Genomic DNA, 23,831 nt, shown 5'->3' with positions numbered 1-23,831 from the left:
ATTGTCCTGTTGTAGGAGGAAATTGGCTCCAATTAAGCACAGTCCACAGGGTATGGCATGGCGTTGCAAAATGTGATAGTCTTCCTTCTTCAAGATCCCTTTTACCCTGTACAAATCTCCCACTTTACAACTACCAAAGCACCCCCAGACCATCACATTGCCTCCACCTTGCTTGACAGATGGCGTCAAGCACTCCTCCAGCATCTTTTAATTTTTTCTGCGTCTCACGAATGTTCTTCTTTCTGATCTGAACATCTCAAACTTAGATTCGCCTGTCAATAATACTTTTTTCCAATCTTCCTCTGTCCAGTGTCTGTGTTCTTTTGCCCATCTTAATCTTATCTTTTTATTAGCCAGTCTGAGATATGGCTTTTTCTTTGCAAGTCTGACTAGAAGGCCAGCATCCCGGAGTCGCCTCTTCACTGTTGACGTTGAGACGGGGACGTCTGTTTCTCAAACACTCTAATGTACTTGTCCTCTTGCTCAGTTGTGCACCAGGGCCTCCCACTCCTCTTTCTATTCTGGTTAGAAACAGTTCGCACTGTTCTGTGAAGGGAGGAGTACACAGCGTTGTACGAGCTCTTCAGTTTCTTGGCAATTTCTCACGTTAATTTCTCAGAAAAAGAATAAACTGATGAGTTTCAGAGGAAAGTTTTTTGTTTCTGGCCATTTTGAGCCTGTAATCGAACCCACAAATGCTGATGCTCCAGATAATCAACTAGTCTAAAGAAGGACAGTTTTATTGCTTCTTTAAATCAGAACAACAGTTTTCAGCTGTGCTAACATAATTGCAAAAGGGTTTTCTAATGATCAATTAGCCTTTTAAAATGATAAACTTGGATTAGCTAACACAACGTGCCATTGGAACACAGGAGTGATGGTTGCTGATAATGGGCCTCTATACACCTACGTAGATATTCCATTAAAAAATCTGCCGTTTCCAACTACAGTAGTCATTTACAACATTAACAATGTCTACACTGTATTTCTGATCAATTTTATGTTATTTTAATGGACAAAGATGTGCTTTTATTTAAAAAACAAGGACATTTCTAAGTGACCCCAAACTTTTGAACGGTAGTGTATATCCTTCTTGTTAATATGCATTGACTTCCCATTCGCCAGTCTCTAATCAACTATCTGCACCTGTTGCGCCTGTTATGCACAGCAGGTGTGTCTTCTTTAGTATGTGTCTTCTTCATTTGTTTGTACCGCACTGATGAAGGCATAAGGCTGAAACATACGCCCTGTTCCATTTATATATATAGATAGATATTTCTCTCCCACGCACCGGCCACCTTTCATTTTAGCCTGAGTGCAAACCCTCATACTGGCTTTCCCCATTAATTATAATCTACATCCACATTTCCTATTGCTGCAGGATTATTTTCCTGCTGTAGCAAACTGGCACAAATTAAGGGAAAGGTTCACCCATTTTGGATGTTAAATTATTGTTGTGCATGCCTGAGTGATGTTTTATCGATTCCCTGGGTAATTTCATGTTTTCATGTGTATCTCAGTTATTGGCATTCAAGCAGGCAGAAATCAATGACGTATGACGTAGCAATGTGATAAAATTGCTCTCACCACACTGGAAGTTAATCGGAATATGACTTTTAGATCGTGAAAACGTCTATAATACATGTCAGATTTCAATACTGGCCGATGTCATAACTCGGGAGGATGTCTTCTTTCGAATGAGAAATTTATCATATTTTTGCGATATTCCTACCTTGAGAAATTTGTAATTCACATTGTCAAGCTGCAGCACACGGTTGCTAAATTAATCATTTTTCAATTTTTTTTATCATCACGCAATCCCTTCTCAAAGTCCTTATATATGTTGAGAAGCGTGCCTATTTTTCTCTAAAGTACATAATGTCACAATTCCAAAGCTATGCGATATTATAGATAGCAAGTTTGTCATCTCATATCTCAGAAAATATTTGTAATGTTGTACTTCTTGTTGATGAGATTCGTGCTAATGTTGGGTTTTTGAGCTAGCGCCCAATAGACTCCCATTCACTCCTTGAAGGAGAGCGCTCTTTGTCCCAGAATCGCCCAGAATGCACCGTATAGCCCACTGATGTAGCATGGGCAACGTTTCCCATCTCCTCAAAAAGTATATCTGCCAATTGTAAATGTTTGATTCCACTCTGTGAGGCACATCAATCTGCAGGTTGAACATGATGAGATTGTACACTACTAAATTGATAGGTGATTTTACAACTAACTAGATACTTTACCAGCTGATATTGTCTTTGATATTATTGTGTGTAGCTATGTTTGCTAGCTAGCTAGCTACCTAGCCAGCCCATAAAGAGTAGTCAACTTGAGCTGCAACAGATTTCCACAACGATCTTTCGCGTTGCTACCAACATTATAACCTCCAAATGATACATTTCTCCACAAAACATTTTTTTGTCACATATTAGTGTTATTTAACACCAGATAATTAAAGGAATGAGTGGATTTTGTGTGTTTTTCCTTTAAGATCCTACATCTATAGCATTTACAAAGAGATGTTTCACTGCAGGAAGACAAGACATCTCTTTTTTTTTTTCTCAGATAGAAGCACAAAAGTTTACTTGAACTTTTATACTTGTCTCTAAAAAGGATGGGGATAAGAGAAAAGGTTCAGGTTTAATGAATAGCACACAGTATATTCTCATTTGAAAAGTCTCTCTTGATAAAATGAACAGACACTTTGGCATTTCAGAAAGAGAACATGATACAGATCTAATAGCATAACAACATAAGACATAAGCTACATATGAGAACCAAAGGCAAAGGGGTTCTTATCCCATAAATAAATGGTGCCCTTCATGACAGATGCTGATCATACAGCAATATAATATAGAATACAAATGCAAATCATCCAAATATAGCAGTAATCTGTAAGAACAAATTGTTCTTCATGTGACTTCTAGGAGAGGTTATTTTCTGCCAAGTAATTTAATGAAGTGAACCACCACCAAATGCATAAACAAGGACAGGTCAGTAGTTCAGCTCACAAGGGCACATTTTGAATTGCACAGAAAGAGAACTGAAATGTTAGAATAATTGAATAGGCATTCATATTTGCTATGTTATCCATTAAGGGTGAGCATTTAAAAAGGTCTCACGCATGTATTTACTACTAGGCTATAGCAAAGACAAGCAGCCAGCCCCGGAGAAACTGTCACAAAGACAAAGACAAGCAGCCAGCCCCAGAGAAACTGTCACAAAGACAAAGACAAGCAGCCAGCCCCAGAGAAACTGTCACAAAGACAAAGACAAGCAGCCAGCCCCGGAGAAACTGTCACAAAGACAAAGACAAGCAGCCAGCCCCAGAGAAACTGTCACAAAGACAAAGACAAGCAGCCAGCCCCAGAGAAACTGTCACAAAGACAAAGACAAGCAGCCAGCCCCGGAGAAACTGTCACAAAGACAAAGACAAGCAGCCAGCCCCGGAGAAACTGTCACAAAGACAAAGACAAGCAGCCAGCCCCGGAGAAACTGTCACAAAGACAAAGACAAGCAGCCAGCCCCGGAGAAACTGTCACAAAGACAAAGACAAGCAGCCAGCCTCGGAGAAACTGTCACAAAGACAAAGACAAGCAGCTAGCCCCAGAGAAGCTGTCAAAGACAAAGACAAGCAGCCAGCCCCAGAGAAACTGTCACAAAGACAAAGACAAGCAGCCAGACCCGGAGAAACTGTCAAAGACAAAGACAAGCAGCCAGCCCCGGAGAAACTGTCACAAAGACAAAGACAAGCAGCTAACCCCAGAGAAGCTGTCACAAAGACAAAGACAAGCAGCCAGCCCCAGAGAAGCTGTCACAAAGACAAAGACAAGCAGCCAGCCCCAGAGAAGCTGTCACAAAGACAAAGACAAAGACAAGCAGCCAGCCCCAGAGAAGCTGTCACAAAGACAAAAACAAGTAGCCTTCGGGACGATGGAATGATCCCTCTCGACGGGAAAAAATAAGGATTGGAGAAAGAGAAGATAGTATCTAGATCTTTCAAGGTGTTGACTGTTGAGTAAAGGACTATGTAGACACCACCCACTGGGGATAAATTGGTTGAATCAACGTTGTTTCCATGTAATTCCAACCAAAAAATGCAATGTGATGACGTTGAATCAACGCGGAGAAGAAGAAAAACGAGTCCGAAACGTAAATCCAATGAGATGGTGAAATGTTTTGTTTATTTCACGTTGAATTCACGTAAGTTGAGAACTCAACCAAATGTAGATCAAAACTAGACGTTGAACTGGCGTCTGTGCTTAGTATGCAGGTGATCTTGCAGATGACAGCACATCTGTACTTACGGGGACCTCACCTCAGGACTACTCCAGTTTCAGGTGTCTAGAAAGAGTGTGTGCTGCAACATAGAGTGTCTGTTAAAATAATACATTAAAATGGACATTAATGTGGGTGTATCTAGAAATCACAATGAAATTATAAACACAGCACCCCCTACCTCCAAGAAACTGACTTGATTTGAATGACAAAGTTGACTGACAAATATATCCCCAAACTCTTAGAAATCTTAGAAAGTTCCCATCTTTAAATATGTCAGATCATGTAGCTGTTTGCTAACCACCCATTTGATTAAACGCTGTTATTTTACTGTACTACAATTTGTGAATGATAATTCTCTTAAGTGTTGCCACATGGACCAGTTATGTGGAATAGGCCTACAGAAAAACAAGCCCCTCCACTGCAGCATACAGAAATAGATTTTATAGATTGGGCCTGTCATTCCAAATAGTGCCTCTATTTTTGCCTCTATTTTACCTCATAGTGGTCACGAAGGAAGGAGGACGTGGGCAGTTCTAGTGCTATTTCAGGCTGCACAAATGTTTTACCTCAGAATTGCTCTCCAATCATGGTGTTTTTGACGGTGACAACCTGCTGACTACCTGCTGCTTCAGAGGACCGAAAAGACTGGAAAGAGAACACTCTTTCTTTGGCATATAAGAATAAATAATTGAAGATGTTTTTAGATTGACGTTGCTAGCTATTGTACTTATTTACCTAAGCCTGCATACTCAGCTAGCCAACTACAGTAGCTGTCTAAGCAGGCTGTGACTCAGAGGGGGACACATTTTGCCCAGGGGACATTATTTGTCATGACAGCCCCATCATGACAAACTAGAGCACAAACTGTTCTGGAAAAGAGCCCTGGCCACACTACAAGCTCATTATTGTGGTAGTAGGAGAGCAGGGCACCAATGAATGGTCAATATATGAAGAGTTTAACTCAAAAACCCAATAAATCCATTGTCAGAAATGTTGGTAAATTAGCTTTTATTGTTGAAATAAATTCTGAAAGAGATATGTGATTTTTTACTATATAATCATGGCATGGGGTTGTTCAATGACAGACATGTACTTGTTTAAAATGTATCACTTGTTGCTTTCATTTCAGAGAGGCAAATAATCATGTTTTTTTGCTAAATGCTAATGTTTTACACAGTGAAATGTAACAACTATCTACATTTGTCATAAAGAATCGATACAATCGATACATATGTGGCATCAATAATAAAAAATATATACTTAGTAATGTGAGATCTGTATGTAAAACATTTACATTTGGCAATTTCGTAATTCAGCAGATGCTCTTATCCTGTGTGACTTTGCGACTGTGTTGTCATGTTTTGCTGCCTTGTTATGTTGTTGTCTTAGGTCTCTCTTTATGTAGTGTTGTGTCTCTCTTGTTGTGATGTGTGTTTTTTCCTGTATTTATACTGTAATTCTTTTTATGTTTTTAATCCCAGGCCCCCGTCATTGTAAATAAGAATTTGTTCTTAACTGACTTGCCTAGTTAAATAAAGGTTCAATAAAATAAAAAATTGCACAAAAAAAAAGTGCATTCATATTAAGATAGCTAGGTGAGACAACCACATACAGTATCAATGTCAAATATACAGGATACGAAACATTCCATTGCAGCCGAACAACGGACATAAACCATTTGCCACAAAAAAACAATGTTTTCATACACATCTAAAATCGATGAAACAAAAATCTGAGAACAGCAATATTTTACACACATACAGGTACCCATAAGCAATCATTTCTGATTTTTTTTTTAAACACAAGTGTGAAATATTGGTGGATATAGTGTTTTGGAAATAAACTATTCATATTCAGAGTAGTGTAAGCCAATATTGTCAGTCTGAATATATGGCAAATACTCATTAGAAGGCTATGATGTATAAATCAATCCTGATATCACAGATCTAAGGCAGAAACAGTGGGGCATGTGGACCTGGGTGGATATGTGATTCAGATGTAGGATCTAAATCTTATCACTCTTTTGTTGCTGAGAATGTTCCTGCACAGTAGTGTGTTTGACTTGTAGTGCGTCTGAGTTCTAAAAAGGATTCTAAAGTTTGTCATTTCCACTTTGAATTATCAGACTTGATTTGACCTAACGAAAAATGTATCAACACCTACAACAATGTCCGTTCATTATAATCCACATAATAATTCACATTTCCTGATACTGCGGGATTATTTTCCTGCTATAGCAAACTGTCTCAAACTAAGATCTGACATCTTTATGTAAGGGTGTTGTATTTGTATTTATTAGGGATCTCCATTAGCTGATGCCAAGGCAGAAGCTACACTCCCTGGGGTCCAAACACATTAAGGCACTTACTGTACATCACACATCAAACAAAATATAAAACAGTACATCATATAATATTATATTATTACACCACTACATATCTACAATATAAAATGTATACCACTATACAATAATATTACAATATGAATGTGTGTAGTAGCGCTGACACTATTTAGTCGACTGGTCGATTGGTCAACAGGCTGTTGGTCGACAAAGATTTTTTTAGTCGATCAGTAGCAAATATATTTTTTTTTAAATGATGGCACACAAGACATGTGTCTGATTCACTAGTACATGTACCGTTAATTCCCATCATTTCTCATCTACAAAGCTTGTTTGGTAATGGTACTTTCTGTTAATGCATTCAGTATATCATTATTACAGTCTTACCGTTGTCATTGTAGGAGTGGTCACGTTGTTTGCAGAACGCACAACCTAGGCTGAGAAGAAAGTTTGATAAGGTGTATATTCATCAGTGTCTTAAATCTGATTCTACTGCTTGCATCAGTTACCTGATGTGGAATAGAGTTCCATGTAGTCATGGCTCTATGTAGTACTGTGCGCCTCCCATAGTCTGTTCTGGACTTGGGGATTGTGACGAGACCTCTGGTAGCATGTCTTGTGGGGTATGCATAGGTGTCTGAGCTGTGTGCTAGCAGTTTAAACAGACAGCTCGCTGTTTTCAGCTTGTCAACACTTCTTACAAAAACAAGTAGTGATGAAGTCAATCTCCTCCACTTTGTCAATGAGAGATTGACATACATATTATTCATGTTAACTCTCCATGTACATCTAAGGGCCAGCCGTGCTGCCCTGTTCTGAGCCAATTGTAAATGTCATAAATCCCTCTTTGTTGCACCTGACCATACGACTGAACAGTAGTCCAGGTGCCTGTAGGACCTGCCTTGTTGATAGTGTTGTTAAGAAGGCAGAGCAGAGCTGTATTATGGACAGACTTCTCCCCATCTTAGCTACTGTCATATGTTTTTTGACCATGACCAGTTTACAATGCAGGGTTACTCCAAGCAGTTTAGTCACCTCAACTTTCTCAATTACCACATTATTCATGACAAGATTTAGTTGAGGTTTAGGGTTTAGTGAATGACTTGTCCCAAATACAATGATTTAAGTTTTTTTTAAATATGTAGGACTAACATATTCCTTGCCACCCATTCTGAAACTAAATGCAGCTCTTTGTTAAGTGTTGCAGTCATTTCAGTCGCTGTGGTAATTGACGTGTATAGTGTTGAGTCATCCGCATACATACAGTGGACACACTGGCTTTACTCAAAGCCAGTGGGATGTCATTAGTAAAGATTGAAAAAAGTAAAGGGCCTAGACAGCTGCCCTGGGGAATTCCTGATTCTACCTGGTGTCGTGTCGTTGGCATCATTAAAAGTGAAAACTGTTATTTTATCAAATCAATTCTCTGTAATTATTATTACGTGATTAAACTAATTATGTAAATGTAATTAACTAGGAAGTCGGGGTACCAAGGAAATTCTTCAGATTACAAAGTTATAATTTTCCTAATATAACTCTTCAGATATTTTAATATCTGATCAATTAGTCTTCTAATTAATGAATTATTCTTTACCTCACGTTAGTCTCATTTCAAGTGTCGTAAATTATTGGTTATCTGCACGAACCCAGCCTTTACTATGAATCATCCATACACAAATTGTCTTAATCATTTATTTACTAACTAACTAAATAATCACAGAAATGCTTAAACAAACAAATAGTAGATCTGTTACTACCAAATGATAGGGAAGATTCCCTAGTGAGCTAAGCCGATATGACGGCTTGGTGGACAAAGGGAAGTGAGTGTGGACTGAGCGAGAGTGGGAAAGACAAGAGGGATCACTACACAGTTGACAATTATATTAATTGAAATGCTAATCCTTTGCACGTGAACGCTCACTCATTTGGGAATAATTGCAATCAATATATATTTACGCCCAGGTGTCATCGTGATCTCTGTTGGAATCGTCAGTCCATCTGCTGGAGAGTCAGTTCATCTGCATCTCTTTCTCTCTTTCTGGTTCCCTGAAGATCAAAGTCTTTCTTGGTTAGAATGGATACTTCAGAGTACCATTCAGAAATGTTCTCATACAATACATCTTTCAGAGGTTGTCGGTAATAGCATCCCAGGGTTACATAATTTATAGCTGCAGACTAGCAATTAGTATCTAAGATTTGCTCTTATTCTGTCGGGATCGATAGTCTCAGAGTTTAACCATTTCCAGCCGTGTAGCCAATTTTTTATTTTTTATTTCACCTTTATTTAACCAGGTATGCAAGTTGAGAACAAGTTCTCATTTACAATTGCGACCTGGCCAAGATAAAGCAAAGCAGTTTGACACATACAACAACACAGAGTTACATATGGAGTAAAACAAACATACAGTCAATAATACAGTAGAAAAATAGGTCTATATACAGTGTGAGCAAGTGAGGTGAGATAAGGGAGGTAAAGGCAAAAAAGTAAAACACTGGAATGGTTGATTTGCAGTGAAAAATGTGCAAAATAGAGATAGAAATAATGGGGTGCAAAGGAGCAAAATAAATAAATACAGTAGGGAAAGAGGTAGTTGTTTGGGCTAAATTATAGATGGGCTATGTACAGGTGCAGTAATCTCTGAGCTGCTCTGACAGCTGGTACTTAGAGCTAGTGAGGGAGATAAGTGTTAACAGTTTCAGAGATTTTTGTAGTTCGTTCCAGTCATTGGCAGCAGAGAACTGGAAGGAGAGGTGTTCAAAGGAAGAATTGGTTTTGGAGGTGACCAGAGAGATATACTGTACCTGCTGGAGCGTGTGCTACAGGTGGGTGCTGCTATGGTGACCAGCGAGCTGAGGTAAGGGGGGACTTTACCTAGCAGGGTCTTGTAGATGACCTGGAGCCAGTGAGTTTGGTGACGAGTATGAAGCGAGGGTCAGCTAACGAGAGCGTACAGGTCGCAGTGGTGGGTAGTATATGGGGCTTTGGTGACAAAACAGATGGCACTGTGATAGACTGCATCCAATTTATTGAGTAGGGAATTGGAGGCTATTTTGTAAATGACGTCGCCAAAGTCGAGGATTGGTAGGATGGTCAGTTTTTTAATTTTTTTTTTTAAAATTTTACCCCTTTTTCTCCCCAATTTCGTGGTATCCAATTATTGTAGTAGCTACTATCTTGTCTCATCGCTACAACTCCCGTACGGGCTCGGGAGTGACGAAGGTTGAATGTCATGCGTCCTCCGATACACAACCCAACCAGCCGTACTGCTTCTTAACACAGAGCGCATCCAACCCGGAAGCCAGCCGCACCAATGTGTCGGAGGCTACACCGTGCACCCGGCAACCTTGGTTAGCGCGCATTGCGCCCGGCCCGCCACAGGAGTCGCTGGTGCGCGATGAACAAGGATATCCCTACCGACCAAGCCCTCCCTAACCCGGACGACGCTAGGCCAATTGTGCGTCGCCCCACGGACCTCCCGGTCGCGGCCGGTTACGACAGACCCTGGGCGCGAACCCAGGGACTCTGATGGCACAGCTGGCGCTGCAGTACAGCGCCCTTAACCACTGCACCACCCGGGAGGCCCGGATGGTCAGTTTTACAAAGGTATATTTGGCAGCATGAGTGAAGGATGCTTTGTTGCGAAATAGGAAGCCAATTCTAGATTTAACTTTGGATTGGAGATGTTTGATGTGAGTCTGGAAGAAGAGTTTACAGTCTAACCAGACACCTAGGTATTTGTAGTTGTCCACATATTCCAATTCTCCACGTGGTATGGTTAGGATTTCAATAACTATTCGCAATCACAACTCACGCTGTGGGTTTGCTTAGTCTAAACTATTCACAATCACAGCTCAAGCTGTGGGTTTGCTCAGTCTTGGTACTCAAACCTGTGCCACCTCAGCTGACACCGGGGTATGCATGGTCTCAAGAGGGTCTCAAGAGGGTGGTCTCAAGAGGGTTTCCTCAGGGGGGGAGAGTTATTCGTAACAGTAGAACATGTGGTTCTATGATGCCTGATCATGTCTGTGCCCACAGGGGCAGGCCAATGACTTAGTTCAACTTGAAAGGAAATAGAATTATCTCACATTTAATATCATAATACATAATTTTACAAATAGTTTCATCTTTACTCATTCATTTTATAGAAGAATTAGATGCAAACCTCATAATTGAGAAATATACACATTCAGAGATGTAGTTATGTGTGTTTCCTGTCCTCTCTGAGGTCACCAAATGAAACACACTCGTCATACCCGTCCCTTAAGTATCCAAGGACCATTCATTCCCCCCTTTCTCACAAGTGGACATTTTGTTTCATATTCTCATTTTGAGAATTTAGGAGTTTGCCATGTAAAATCCTTTTTTCTCTCTGTGTCTCCCTTTCTGCATGGCCAGGGGGGGTCTCTGCCAGGAATTTACGACCTGAGATAACAGAACCTGGGTGTAGGAGAGAGTGGGAAGCCATGATCTATACCCAGAAAGGGCCACGTCAAGACACTGGATTATGTTGACTTGCCTAGTTAAATAAAGGTTAAATAAAATAAATAAATAAAACATGTTGGAGAGATTTCCATTAAAGGACACCCTGTGTGTTCTGTTAGACAGGTAACTTTTTATCCACAATATAGCAGGCGGTGTAAAGCCATAACACATACGTTTTTACAGCAGGAGACTATGATCGATAATGTCAAAAGCCACACTGAAGTCTAACAATACAGCCCCCACAATCTTTTTATCATCAATTTCTCTCAGTGCTGTGCTTGTTGAATGTCCTTCTCTATAATCATGCTGAAAGCCTGTTGTCAATTTGTTTACTGTAAAACAGCATTGTATCTGGTCAAACACAATTTTTTCCAAAAGTTTACTAAGGGTTGGTAATAGTCTGATTGGTCGGCTATTTGAGCCAGTAAAGGGGGCTTTACTATTCTTGGGTAGCGGAATGACTTTTGCTTCCCTCCAGGCCTGAGGTCACATACTTTCAAGTAGGCTTAGATTGAAGATATGGCGAATAGGAGTGGCAATATCGTCCGCTATTCTCCTCAGCAGTTTTCCATCCAAGTTGTCAGACCCCGATGACTAGTCATTGTCGATAGACAACAATATTTTTTTGTAAGTGTCATTTCAGTCACATATGGCAGGTGTTTAATAAATCCAAGAGATTTACAATAATTCTTCAAATTAAAAGGTCATTTTTTTCAAGAATGCAACATTTAATATGATGGTGCATTGTTTAATTCCCAATATATCAAGTCCACTAATTAAGGGTTCAAAGCTAAGCTTTTACTCTTACATTGTAAAAATCCTTGACATAGTCAAATAACTCCAGCATATTTATTTATTTTATTTTTTTATTTCACCTTTATTTAACCAGGTAGGCTAGTTGAGAACAAGTTCTCATTTGCAACTGCGACCTGGCCAAGATAAAGCATAGCAGTGTGAACAGACAACATAGAGTTACACATGGAGTAAGCAATTAACAAGTCAATAACACAGTAGAAAAAAAATGGGCAGTCTATATACAATGTGTGCAAAAGGCATGAGGAGGTAGGCGAATAATACAATTTTGCAGATTAACACTGGGGTGATAAATGATCAGATGGTCATGTACAGGTAGAGATATTGGTGTGCAAAAGAGCAGAAAAGTAAATAAAAAAATTTAAAAAACAGTATAAAAACAGTATGGGGATGAGGTAGGTGAAAATGGGTGGGCTATTTACCAATAGACTATGTACAGCTGCAGCGATCGGTTAGCTGCTCGGATAGCTGATGTTTGAAGTTGGTGAGGGAGATAAAAGTCTCCAACTTCAGCGATTTTTGCAGTTCATTCCAGTCACAGGCAGCAGAGTACTGGAACGAAAGGCGGCCAAATGAGGTGTTGGCTTTAGGGATGATCAGTGAGATACACCTGCTGGAGCGTGTGCTACGGATGGGTGTTGCCATCGTGACCAGTGAACTGAGATAAGGCGGAGCTTTACCTAGCATGGACTTGTAGATGACCTGGAGCCAGTGGGTCTGGCGACGAATATGTAGCGAGGGCCAGCCGACTAGAGCATACAAGTCGCAGTGGTGGGTGGTATAAGGTGCTTTGGTGACAAAACGGATGGCACTATGATAGACTGCATCCAGTTTGCTGAGTAGAGTGTTGGAAGCCATTTTGTAGATGACATCGCCGAAATCGAGGATCGGTAGGATAGTCCGTTTTACTAGGGTAAGCTTGGCGGCGTGAGTGAAGGAGGCTTTGTTGCGGAATAGAAAGCCGACTCTTGATTTGATTTTCGATTGGAGATGTTTGATGTGAGTCTGGAAGGAGAGTTTGCAGTCTAGCCAGACACCTAGGTACTTATAGATGTCCACATATTCAAGGTCGGAACCATCCAGGGTGGTGATGCTAGTCGGGCATGCGGGTGCAGGCAGCGATCGGTTGAAAAGCATGCATTTGGTTTTACTCGCGTTTAAGAGCAGTTGGAGGCCACGGAAGGAGTGCTGTATGGCATTGAAGCTCGTTTGGAGGTTAGATAGCACAGTGTCCAATGACGGGCCGAAAGTGTATAGAATGGTGTCGTCTGCGTAGAGGTGGATCAGGGAATCGCCCGCAGCAAGAGCAACATCATTGATATATACAGAGAAAAGAGTCGGCCCGAGAATTGAACCCTGTGGCACCCCCATAGAGACTGCCAGAGGACCGGACAGCATGCCCTCCGATTTGACACACTGAACTCTGTCTGCAAAGTAATTGGTGAACCAGGCAAGGCAGTCATCCGAGAAACCGAGGCTATTGAGTCTGCCGATAAGAATATGGTGATTGACAGAGTCGAAAGCCTTGGCGAGAATGATAACTTTAAGAATTTGGCACAGAAACTACAGGCCATGAGTAACTTGGTCAAAAATAATGTCACCATTTGGCCTATAAGTGGCGCTGTTATAAACAGTCTCACTTAAACCTTCATATCCGCCCCCTCATTGGACATAGAGAACATTTTTATGTAGGTGTCTTTCCTCATGATAAACAAATTTGTCTCAAGGACTCATAAGGTCCATCAGGATAGATTTTCCTCCATCTTGGAAATGTTTTGAACCCTTTGAAAAAATGTATTTTCATTAACTATACGTCTAAATATCACCAAATTCGGTATGTAGACCCAGGGTACATCTCTTTGCTTTAAAAAAAAGCTAATAAACAGTTACATGATCTAGAGCATGGTCAATCAAGTTAATGTTTCAACATTTTAAGAAAACTAATCAACTATCGATTTATAACACTGGAGAGTTACCACAAGGATGGTTTCTCCTGTGAGATACATTCAGCCTCTTGCGAATTGAAGGAAAATGATGAATCACAGAGAGAAGAAAGATGCATTATTTTATATATGTGTTTTTATTGTTCCATTTTTTGGGGAGATGCCTGGCTTCCCTTGGCCTCCGTGAATACAAGGCACTGAAGGGATTGGTTAAGAGATGCCTGGCTTCCCTTGGCCTCCGTGAATACAAGGCACTGAAGGGATTGGTTAAGAGATGGCTGGCTTCCCTTGGCCTCCGTGAATACAAGGCACTGAAGGGATTGGTTAAGAGATGGCTGGCTTCCCTTGGCCTCCGTGAATACAAGGCACTGAAGGGATTGGTTAAGAGATGGCTGGCTTCCCTTGGCCTCCGTGAATACAAGGCACTGAAGGGATTGGTTAAGAGATGGCTGGCTTCCCTTGGCCTCCGTGAATACAAGGCACTGAAGGGATTGGTTAAGAGATGGCTGGCTTCCCTTGGCCTCCGTGAATACAAGGCACTGAAGGGATTGGTTAAGAGATGCCTGGCTTCCCTTGGCCTCCATGAATACAAGGCACTGAAGGGATTGGTTAAGAGATGGCTGGCTTCCCTTGGCCTCCGTGAATACAAGGCACTGAAGGGATTGGTTAAGAGATGCCTGGCTTCCCTTGGCCTCCATGAATACAAGGCACTGAAGGGATTGGTTAAGAGATGGCTGGCTTCCCTTGGCCTCCGTGAATACAAGGCACTGAAGGGATTGGTTAAGAGATGCCTGGCTTCCCTTGGCCTCCATGAATACAAGGCACTGAAGGGATTGGTTAAGAGATGGCTGGCTTCCCTTGGCCTCCGTGAATACAAGGCACTGAAGGGATTGGTTAAGAGATGGCTGGCTTCCCTTGGCCTCCGTGAATACAAGGCACTGAAGGGATTGGTTAAGAGATGGCTGGCTTCCCTTGGCCTCCATGAATACAAGGCACTGAAGGGATTGGTTAAGAGATGCCTGGCTTCCCTTGGCCTCCGTGAATACAAGGCACTGAAGGGATTGGTTAAGAGATGGCTGGCTTCCCTTGGCCTCCGTGAATACAAGGCACTGAAGGGATTGGTTAAGAGATGGCTGGCTTCCCTTGGCCTCCATGAATACAAGGCACTGAAGGGATTGGTTAAGAGATGGCTGGCTTCCCTTGGCCTCCGTGAATACAAGGCACTGAAGGGATTGGTTAAGAGATGGCTGAGTTATTGCTAAATCAGGAGATCAGAGTTGACATGTCCATTTAAATCCTTTGTAAATCCACTTGACATCACTATCATGAACATCCCTAAGATGAACCTCACTTGGTTTAGTATTGATATCTCAAAAAACAAGGAAACTATTAACAACTCATTTCAACATGTAAAGCATATGCTAATGCTCAAAATCATCTGCAATCATTTTCTCCTCAAGAAACATATATCAGATACACTGCAGATTTAGTGTTTTAGACTCATGATTGCACATAAAAGAAAACAGTTAGTACATGATAGAATGCTTGCTTTGTTACCCAACTGATCCTGTCCTTTTCTGTCATCATGTGAAACCGGGCATGGCTGCTTGCAGCTATACACATTTACATTGTAGCTATTAAGCAGACGCTCTTATAAAGAGTGACAGGATGAATGTACTGAATGAATGAACTGTAGGCCTAAGGTAGCTAGCTAGGTGAGCAAACCACATATCACAGTCATAACAAGCTCATTTTTACTAAATAAAGCAGCTATCAGCAAAGTCTAAGAAAAGACAAGTGGGAGTGTTAGTCCAGTAACGTTAATTACTGTTTCTCTTCTTGCGACAATTGTGAGCTCACACTGGTTGCTGTGATGAACTCACCTGTGATACACAATCACAGTCAAATACATCCGTTATGGCGAGGAATAAAACATATGACACCAATCAAACAAATGGGCTAAATGACGAATCATGAGAAAAGTGGTTGACACTTGTCACCGTGGAGTGATAGATAGCCTACCTTGTGAAGCAGAATTCACAGTTAGAGCCTCTCTCGCTGGCAGTCAGGACGTAAGTATATGGAAGACTAGCGAAGAGAAGCTCCCCAACTTTGAAGGGTTTGGTGACCCGGAGTCCTCGCCCTTTGCCCGGACTGACGAACCTCTCAATTCCCTCAATGCTCTCCTTCATTCTGTCGCTTATACAGTAGGTCCGCCGAAAGAACTTCCTTCCCGAATTCCACTATTCACCAAGAATCAGCTACAATAAACCCACGTTTGGCGCTGCAATTGCCTACTTGTCGTTAGAATTACACCGGTATGGTTTTAGTGCCCCTTTCCTATAAAAGCGACAGCGTCACCGCCCCCAATAACGGTTCATACATGGTAACATCATCACCGCATCCCTCACGGAAATCCGGAGGGGTCATAAAGTCCGCCCAAAATAAGCTTCTCTGGGCACCGGACATAGATCTGCGGCGCGGTGCAACTCATTGTCGTTAAGAATATGATGACACATTTCTATCATGTGCAATACACATTTTAAATTCCGACTGAGAAGTGGGTAAAATATGTCGTGTATTTAACACAAGTATTAATGATTTGATTCTAATCTGGATAGAACAAATTATATTAGTCTTCATTGATTATGAATAATAATGATAGACTAATAAAAATAATTTCATTCAGTTTTTTTTCTTCAGAATTCTCATGACATATCCTGATGATGGTAGAGTTCTAAATAACCTTACATCAAACGTATCAGAGTCACAAATCAACAATGATCTATTTCATGCGCTGAGATATTAGCAGGATTTAAATGACCGTCATGGTCCTCATGTGGCAGGAGGTTCATAGGAAAGACCGGGATGGTTCTAACACTTTTCACCTTTTCGTCAGTTTCTCAGAGATCGTTTATGGTAATGTTTTCAAAACTTGATACAAACAACCTACGTCTGTCCTTTATAACGTGGTTATTGTATATGTAAATCAAACTGCAAATGCATGGTGTTGTCTTAAATACAAGGAGTGAATTGTTACAATTTACCCGATGATCTTGTAACATAAAAAAGGGCATAAATTATGACATGCAACTAATTATTGAATGCCTTTATTTAGACCATGAGAGCATCATTGCCATGTTTTACGTTTTGTTTGGCAGAAATAATAACACGTTTATTATTTTACCCTCTACTAAATGGTCTTTCTTAAACAAACAAAATCTAAGCTTATCATCTGAACGTCTGTGGTGTGTGTGTGTGTGTGTGTGTGTGTGTGTGTGTGTGTGTGTGTGTGTGTGTGTGTGTGTGTGTGTGTGTGTGTGTGTGTGTGCATGCGTGTCTGTGTGTGTGTTTGTCTGTGTGTGTGACTGAATGTTGGACATGTTCACTTAATCAGAGTCACAGTTCCTGGGGTACAGACTTGGAATGAGATGGAGAGATGTATTGGAAGGCAGCTGGAGAGGTGTATTGGAAGGCAGCTGGAGAGGTGTATTGGAAGGCAGCTGGAGAGGTGTATTGGAAGGCAGCTGGAGAGGTGTATCGGAAGGCAGCTGGAGAGGTGTATCGGAAGGCAGCTGGAGAGATGTATCGGAAGGCAGCTGGAGAGGTGTATCGGAAGGCAGCTGGAGAGATGTATGGGAAGGCAGCTGGAGAGGTGTATCGGAAGGCAGCTGGAGAGGTGTATCGGAAGGCAGCTGGAGAGGTGTATTGGAAAGCAGCTGGAGAGGTGTATTGGAAGGCAGCTGGAGAGTGGTACTGGAAGGCAGCTGGAGAGGTGTATTGGAAGGCAGCTGGAGAGGTGTATTGGAAGGCAGCTGGAGAGTGGTACTGGAAGGCAGCTGGAGAGGTGTATCGGAAGGCAGCTGGAGAGGTGTATTGGAAGGCAGCTGGAGAGGTGTATTGGAAGGCAGCTGGAGAGATGTATTGGAAGGCAGCTGGAGAGTGGTACTGGAAGGCAGCTGGAGAGGTGTATTGGAAGCCAGCTGGAGAGGTGTACTGGAAGGCAGCTGGAGAGGTGTACTGGAAGTCAGCTGGAGAGATGTATTGGAAGGCAGCTGGAGAGGTGTATTGGAAGGCAGCTGGAGAGGTGTATCGGAAGGCAGCTGGAGAGGTGTATCGGAAGGCAGCTGGAGAGGTGTATTGGAAGGCAGCTGGAGAGGTGTATTGGAAGGCAGCTGGAGAGGTGTATTGGAAGGCAGCTGGAGAGGTGTATTGGAAGGCAGCTGGAGAGATGTACTGGAAGGCAGCTGGAGAGGTGTATTGGAAGGCAGCTGGAGAGGTGTACTGGAAGGCATCTGGAGAGAGGTACTGGAAGTCAGCTGGAGAGGTGTATTGGAAGGCAGCTGGAGAGGTGTACTGGAAGGCATCTGGAGAGAGGTACTGGAAGGCAGCGGGAGAGGTGGCCTGGGAGGCAGCTGGAGAGGTGTGCTGCTAGGCAGCTGGAGAGGTGGCCTGAAAGGCAGTTGGAGAGATGGCCTGGAAGGTAGCTGGAGAGGTGGCCTGGAAGGCAACTGGAGAGTGGGCTGGAAGGCAGATGGAGAGGTGAGTTGGAGATTATTTGAAAGTGCCAAATCAGGATGTTATGTCCATTTGCCATGTGCGATCAATAGAAGTCGGTTTACACACCCAAAAGTCAGTGAACCATGTCCAAAAAGCATTTACACTGCCAAAATGATATATAGCACTATGTTAAGCCATGAATCAACCTAGATGGTCTATTTGTTATGTATGGTGAGGGAGGAGTGGGACTGTTGTTTTTTAACGATATTTTGAAATACGTCCAAAATGACAAGGGGCGCCCCCTATTGGATGGGCACGGGTGGGGGGTGCTCCCTACCCAACCGTGGACCCCTTGCTACCCAGTAATGGCATTAAAAACCATTTTAAAAATGTTCTCCTGGTAACCCGTTCCAATAGCCAGGTGCACAGCTATGCATTTGCAGTATGTTTCAATGGGCATTTACCATCACGAATTTGTCATGCTCAAAAGTACTGCAGAAATGCAAAATTGACTGGCCTGATGAACTCGGGATGGCCGGGCAGTGATAGTGGTTCCTCTCCATCGCTCGTTGTGTTGATTTAATCATGTCCATTTGGTGATGTTTTTTCACTGTTGAATCATATTGCAAATGCACAGCGCAAATTTGACATCTGTTGGGAGACATGACTGATTTACAGTTCATGAGGGTTGCCTAATAACACATGAAGTTTTGAAAAGATCAGACCTTTTTAAACCTTCAAAACAGCACCTATGACACCATTTTAAGGCACTTCCGGTTTACACAGGAAGCTGAAAGTGAAGTCTTTTGGGTAGGCACTTATAGAATTTTGAGTTTTAAGTCTTTTATGTTAAAAACTAAGTTATTTACAGAGGGTTGAATGTGTGTGTGTTATTTCAGAAAATCACAGAAAATCACATCGAAATTTCGCATAGCTCGGAAACACAATTCAAAAAGATTCGTCTGAACACGCTGCAACTGGATCTGTAACTTTTTTTTTTAAACACCTTTTTTTGAACATCACCAATTTGACATTGTACGATTTGTCTTAAATTATGATAGATAAATGGCTGGTTCTTTTTTTTATTGAAACCTTAGGTTAATTTACTTTGATGTGAAGCGGAAAAATTATTGCTCTATTTTCATTTTTGACCTTTAATCCCAGAAAAATGGCCATAACTCAAAAACTGTAGAGGCCTGGATGCCATCTTGCTCGGGGCCAACTGCCCATTATGCCAAACCTATGCTCACCAAGTTTCGTCTTCGAAGTCTTTTCCGTTTAGGAGAAAAGGCCACGTCGTGATTGGTGATGTTTTGTACATTTGCAATATGAGTTAATTCGCCCTCTCGTGGGATTTACCGGGACAGCGGAAAAATGAAAAAGGCAGCTGGAGAGGTGGGCTGGAAGGCAGATGGAGAGGTGTACTGGAAGGTTGCTGGAGTTTTGGCCTGGATGTCAGCTGGAGAGGTGGCCTTGAAGGCAGTTGAAGAGATGGCCTGAAAGACAGCTGGAGAGCTGTGCTGGGAGGCATTTGGAGAGATGGCCTGGGAGGCAACTGGAGAGGTGTACTGCTAGGCAGCTGGAGAGGTGTACTGGAAGGCAGCTGGAGAGGTGTACTGCTAGGCAGCTGGAGAGAAGGCCTGAAAGGCAGTTGGAGTGTTGGCCTGGAAGGTAGCTGGAGAGGTGGCCTGGATGTCAGCTGGAGAGGTGGCCTTGAAGGCAGCTGGAGAGATGGACTGGAAGGCAGCTGAAGAGGTGGCCTGAATGACAGCTGGAGAGCTGTGCTGGGAGGCAGTTGGAGAGATGGCCTGGGAGGCAACTGGAGAGGTGTACTGCTAGGCAGCTGGAGAGGTGTACTGCAAGGCAGCTGGAGAGGTGTACTGTAAGGCAGCTGGAGAGGTGTACTGCTAGGCAGCTGGAGAGGTGTACTGGAAGGCAGCTGGAGAGGTGTACTGGAAGGCAGCTGAAGAGGTGTACTGGGAGTCAGTTGGAGAGATGGCCTGGGAGGCAGCTGGAGAGGTGTGCTGGAAGACAGTTGGAGAGGTGTAATGGAAGGCAGATGGAGAGGTGGCCTGGAAGTCAGCTTTAGAGGTGGCCTGGAAGGCAGCTGGAGTGGAGGCCTGGAAGGCAGCTGGAGAGGACGCCTGGAAGGCAGCTGGAGAGATGTGCTGGAAGGCAAATGGAGAGGTGGCATGGAAGTCAGCTTTAGAGGTGTCCTGGAAGGCAGCTGGAGAGGAGGCCAGGAAGGCAGCTGGAGAGGTGGCCTGGAAGGCGGTTGGAGAGGTGTGCTGGAAGGCAGATGGAGAGGTGTACTGGAAGGCGGTTGGAGAGGTGTACTGGGAGTCAGTTGGAGAGATGGCCTGGGAGGCAGCTGGAGAGGTGTACTGAAAGGCAGATGGAGAGGTGTACTGGAAGACGGTTGGAGAGGTGTGCTGGAAGGCAGATGGAGGGGTGTACTGGAAGGCGGCTGGAGAGGTGTACTGGGAGTCAGTTGGAGAGATGGCCTGGGAGGCAGCTGGAGAGGTGTACTGGAAGGCGGTTGGAGAGGTGTACTGGGAGTCAGTTGGAGAGATGGCCTGGGAGGCAGCTGGATAGGTGTACTGGAAGGCAACTGCAAATCAAATCAGATCAAATCAAATGTATTTATGTAGCCCTTCGTACATCAGCTGATATCTCAAAGTGCCGTACAGAAACCCAGCTTAAAACCTCAAACAGCAAGCAATGCAGGTGTAGAAGCACAGTGGCTAGGAAAAACTCCCTAGAAAGGCCAAAACCTAGGAAGAAACCTAGAGAGGAACCAGGCTATCTGCAGAGGTTTACTGGGAGGTAGCTGGAGAGATGGCCTAGAAGGCAGTTGGATATTTGTGCTGGAAGGCAGATGGAGAGGTGGCCTGGAAGGCAGCTGGAGAGGTGTGCTGGAAGACAGTTGGAGAGGTGTACTGGATGGCAGCTGGAGAGTTGGCCTAGAAGGCAGCTGGATATTTGTGCTGGAAGGCAGATGGAGAGGTGGCCTGGAAGGCAGCTGGAGAGGTGGCCTGGAAGGCAGCTGGAGAGATGTGCTGGAAGGCAGATGGAGAGGTGGCCTGGAAGTCAGGTTTAAAGGTGGCCTGGAAGGCAGCTGGAGAGGAGGCCTGGAAGGCAGCTGCAGAGGAGGCCTGGAAGGCAGCTGGAGAGGAGGCCTGGAAGGCAGCTGGAAAACATACGTTTGGGGGATTGAGTTTCATATTGCATTTATAGCACATGCCATTGACACTAGTGTACTTTCTGCTTATGCTATTGCTCCAACTTGTTTGGTGCCCTGTTTCACAACCACTCTATCAGGTGTTTGTGCTGTGGTTCTTCCTGTCTCATCAACATTCCATGTCATTGGCATCAAAGCTTTATTTATTTATCACCTCTCCTAGTTTGCTGAAAAACTCTACCACATTTGTTCTGTTGAAACATGTGGCCCGCGACAGACTGGTTGCTTCAGAACTCCTACTGGAGTAGGTAGGGTGTCGCTTTAGGTAAGATGAGAACCAGTCTGCTCCTGCCATAGAGGTCTCATCCCTTTGACTGAGGATGCCTGTAACCATACTGCACATTTCCTGACCTGTAATAATATCTTTTCAGAGTGTCTTCCCCAACATTGGTTATAGGTTCAGATATGGGTGTGGCCATGGGAATATTTTCTTTCAATTTATTAAGTGGCTGTCTCCATTATTGATTACATCTGTTGGTTCTCACAGATCAAAGAATGATCTGCATTGGAGAAAGCTGGTGGTAAATGTACCACTTATGCAAAGTGTTCTGCTCCATCAAACAGTTTATTCTCTGGGCATTTGCTCCAACAAACATAAAACATGACAAGACAGAAGCAGCAGAAGATAGCTGTTTCTTTACGTTCTCACAGGGCCAACTAGGTCCATCTACTGGTGGTTATGAAGAATGCACTGAAGTAAAACCACAGTATTATATTAGCAGAGCAACAGCCACAGAGATCCTATTGAATTCTATATGTAATTCTATGGCAACAGCTCTGTGGATAGCCTGGTTCACAACTATTCCTATTTGTGTGACCTCTTGACCTTAAGAGAGAGAGAGAGTGAGTTAGAGCTTCTCTTTCCTTACCCACATATACGCCTCTTTCTGTCGACAGACAGATGTCATCCTGTCACTTAGTCTGGATTAATGTAACCCATTTATCATGCACTCACTGCCCTCTTGTGGTGTTTCATTGTAAGCGATAACTGTGTGGACAGACCTCACCGATAGTCTGCAATGTCATCAGAGGAAGTTGACTCAGTGCCTCAATCATTAATCATCTTACATTTGCCACAGAATATAGTCTGCTATATGACATGACAAAATATAGGATGATCATCTTAATTGTCCCCAAGGTGAATGTTATCTTGGACACACAATATTATTTTGTGTTATAACTACTGACATAAACATCACAGTTGCATAGTGCATCATGACTGCACTATAGAATCAGGTGTATCATCCGTTGCTATGACTACTACTAATGGTGTCTGTTATTATCTCACAATTAATCCAATTGTAGCAGTTGTCTGTAGATTATGTTGCCACAGGACTAAGACAAAAAAGAATCCCACTCAGATTGGGAAAAAAATATGGTTTCTGCACAGCTCAACTGCTGTGCAGATTTCTTTGCACTCCCCTTGCTCTGTAGACAATATGATATTTCATTATTTGTATGTGCGCGCACACACACGCATGCGCGCACGCAAACACACAAACACGCGCACACACACACACACGGTGAAGATTTGTCTCACATCTGTATCAGAGGGCTTTAGCCAACCTTGCCCCAGTTTTACCCGGATTTACTGTAATTCCATTTTTTCAATCTTTCAATCTAAAGACTTGTTTCTCCCCATTTTGAATAATATCTAGGCAAGGCAGGCATGTCCCTTAGTGATTATGCCGTGGTCTCTGCCGTCTCGTCTTGATTACATCAGAGGAATCTGATTTGTTTCAGAAGAAAAACAGTGTATCTCTTCAGACCTCTCCCCAACAGTGATTTCTTGATCTGTCAGTGAGGATGCTCTTGATGAATATGATTTGAAAAAGAGGGAGGGAGAGAGGGATTAGATGAACCGGATTATAATTTGGAATGAAGGGAGATGATAAGGAACGATAAATCGTAAGTAGATTTAGTTCTCAAGGAAACCCTGTTAGGTGGAATTGAAAGAATGCAAAAAATAAACATTTGAAATACACCGCACGTACGCATGCATGCATGCGCGCGCGACTGTCTGTCCACAAATGTGTGTGCACACGTCTACATGACCTGTGTGTGCATTTGCACTTGACCATTTGTCTATGTGAAGACATATGTATACGTGCATGTCAAGAATCAACAGCAGAAGATCTTCCCCTATTTCCTCAGGCCCAGCCCACGTATGTACTGTGATGAACCCAGTGACTTCACTGAGACAATGTCTATCATCCCCCACCATTC

The 23,831-nt window shown here is 42.8% G+C and overlaps 2 protein-coding genes across 2 annotated transcripts in view; both read right to left on the bottom strand.

The window, feature by feature from the left end:
• Positions 1-16,247, bottom strand: part of LOC115139304 (N-lysine methyltransferase SMYD2-A) — a 28,601-nt gene extending 12,354 nt beyond the window's left edge. The window contains exon 1 of the mRNA XM_029676520.2: positions 15,887-16,247. Coding sequence (XP_029532380.2) covers positions 15,887-16,056 — 170 coding nt within the window. The 5' untranslated portion in view covers positions 16,057-16,247. The remainder of the gene's footprint in view (positions 1-15,886) is intronic.
• Positions 16,248-17,263: 1,016 nt separating this feature from the next.
• LOC135574768 (uncharacterized) overlaps positions 17,264-23,831 on the bottom strand; it is a 6,998-nt gene continuing 430 nt past the window's right edge. The window contains exons 2-5 of the mRNA XM_065026968.1: positions 21,376-21,554; positions 20,294-20,964; positions 20,005-20,143; positions 17,264-18,268 (exon numbers count right to left, since the gene is read on the bottom strand). Coding sequence (XP_064883040.1) covers positions 17,264-18,268; positions 20,005-20,143; positions 20,294-20,964; positions 21,376-21,554 — 1,994 coding nt within the window. The remainder of the gene's footprint in view (positions 18,269-20,004; positions 20,144-20,293; positions 20,965-21,375; positions 21,555-23,831) is intronic.

This window comes from Oncorhynchus nerka, linkage group LG13 (assembly GCF_034236695.1).
Source record: "Oncorhynchus nerka isolate Pitt River linkage group LG13, Oner_Uvic_2.0, whole genome shotgun sequence".
Classification (NCBI taxonomy): domain Eukaryota; kingdom Metazoa; phylum Chordata; class Actinopteri; order Salmoniformes; family Salmonidae; genus Oncorhynchus; species Oncorhynchus nerka.
The sequence above is the reverse complement of the archived record's forward strand: the minus strand, read 5'-3'. Positions and strand labels throughout refer to the sequence as shown.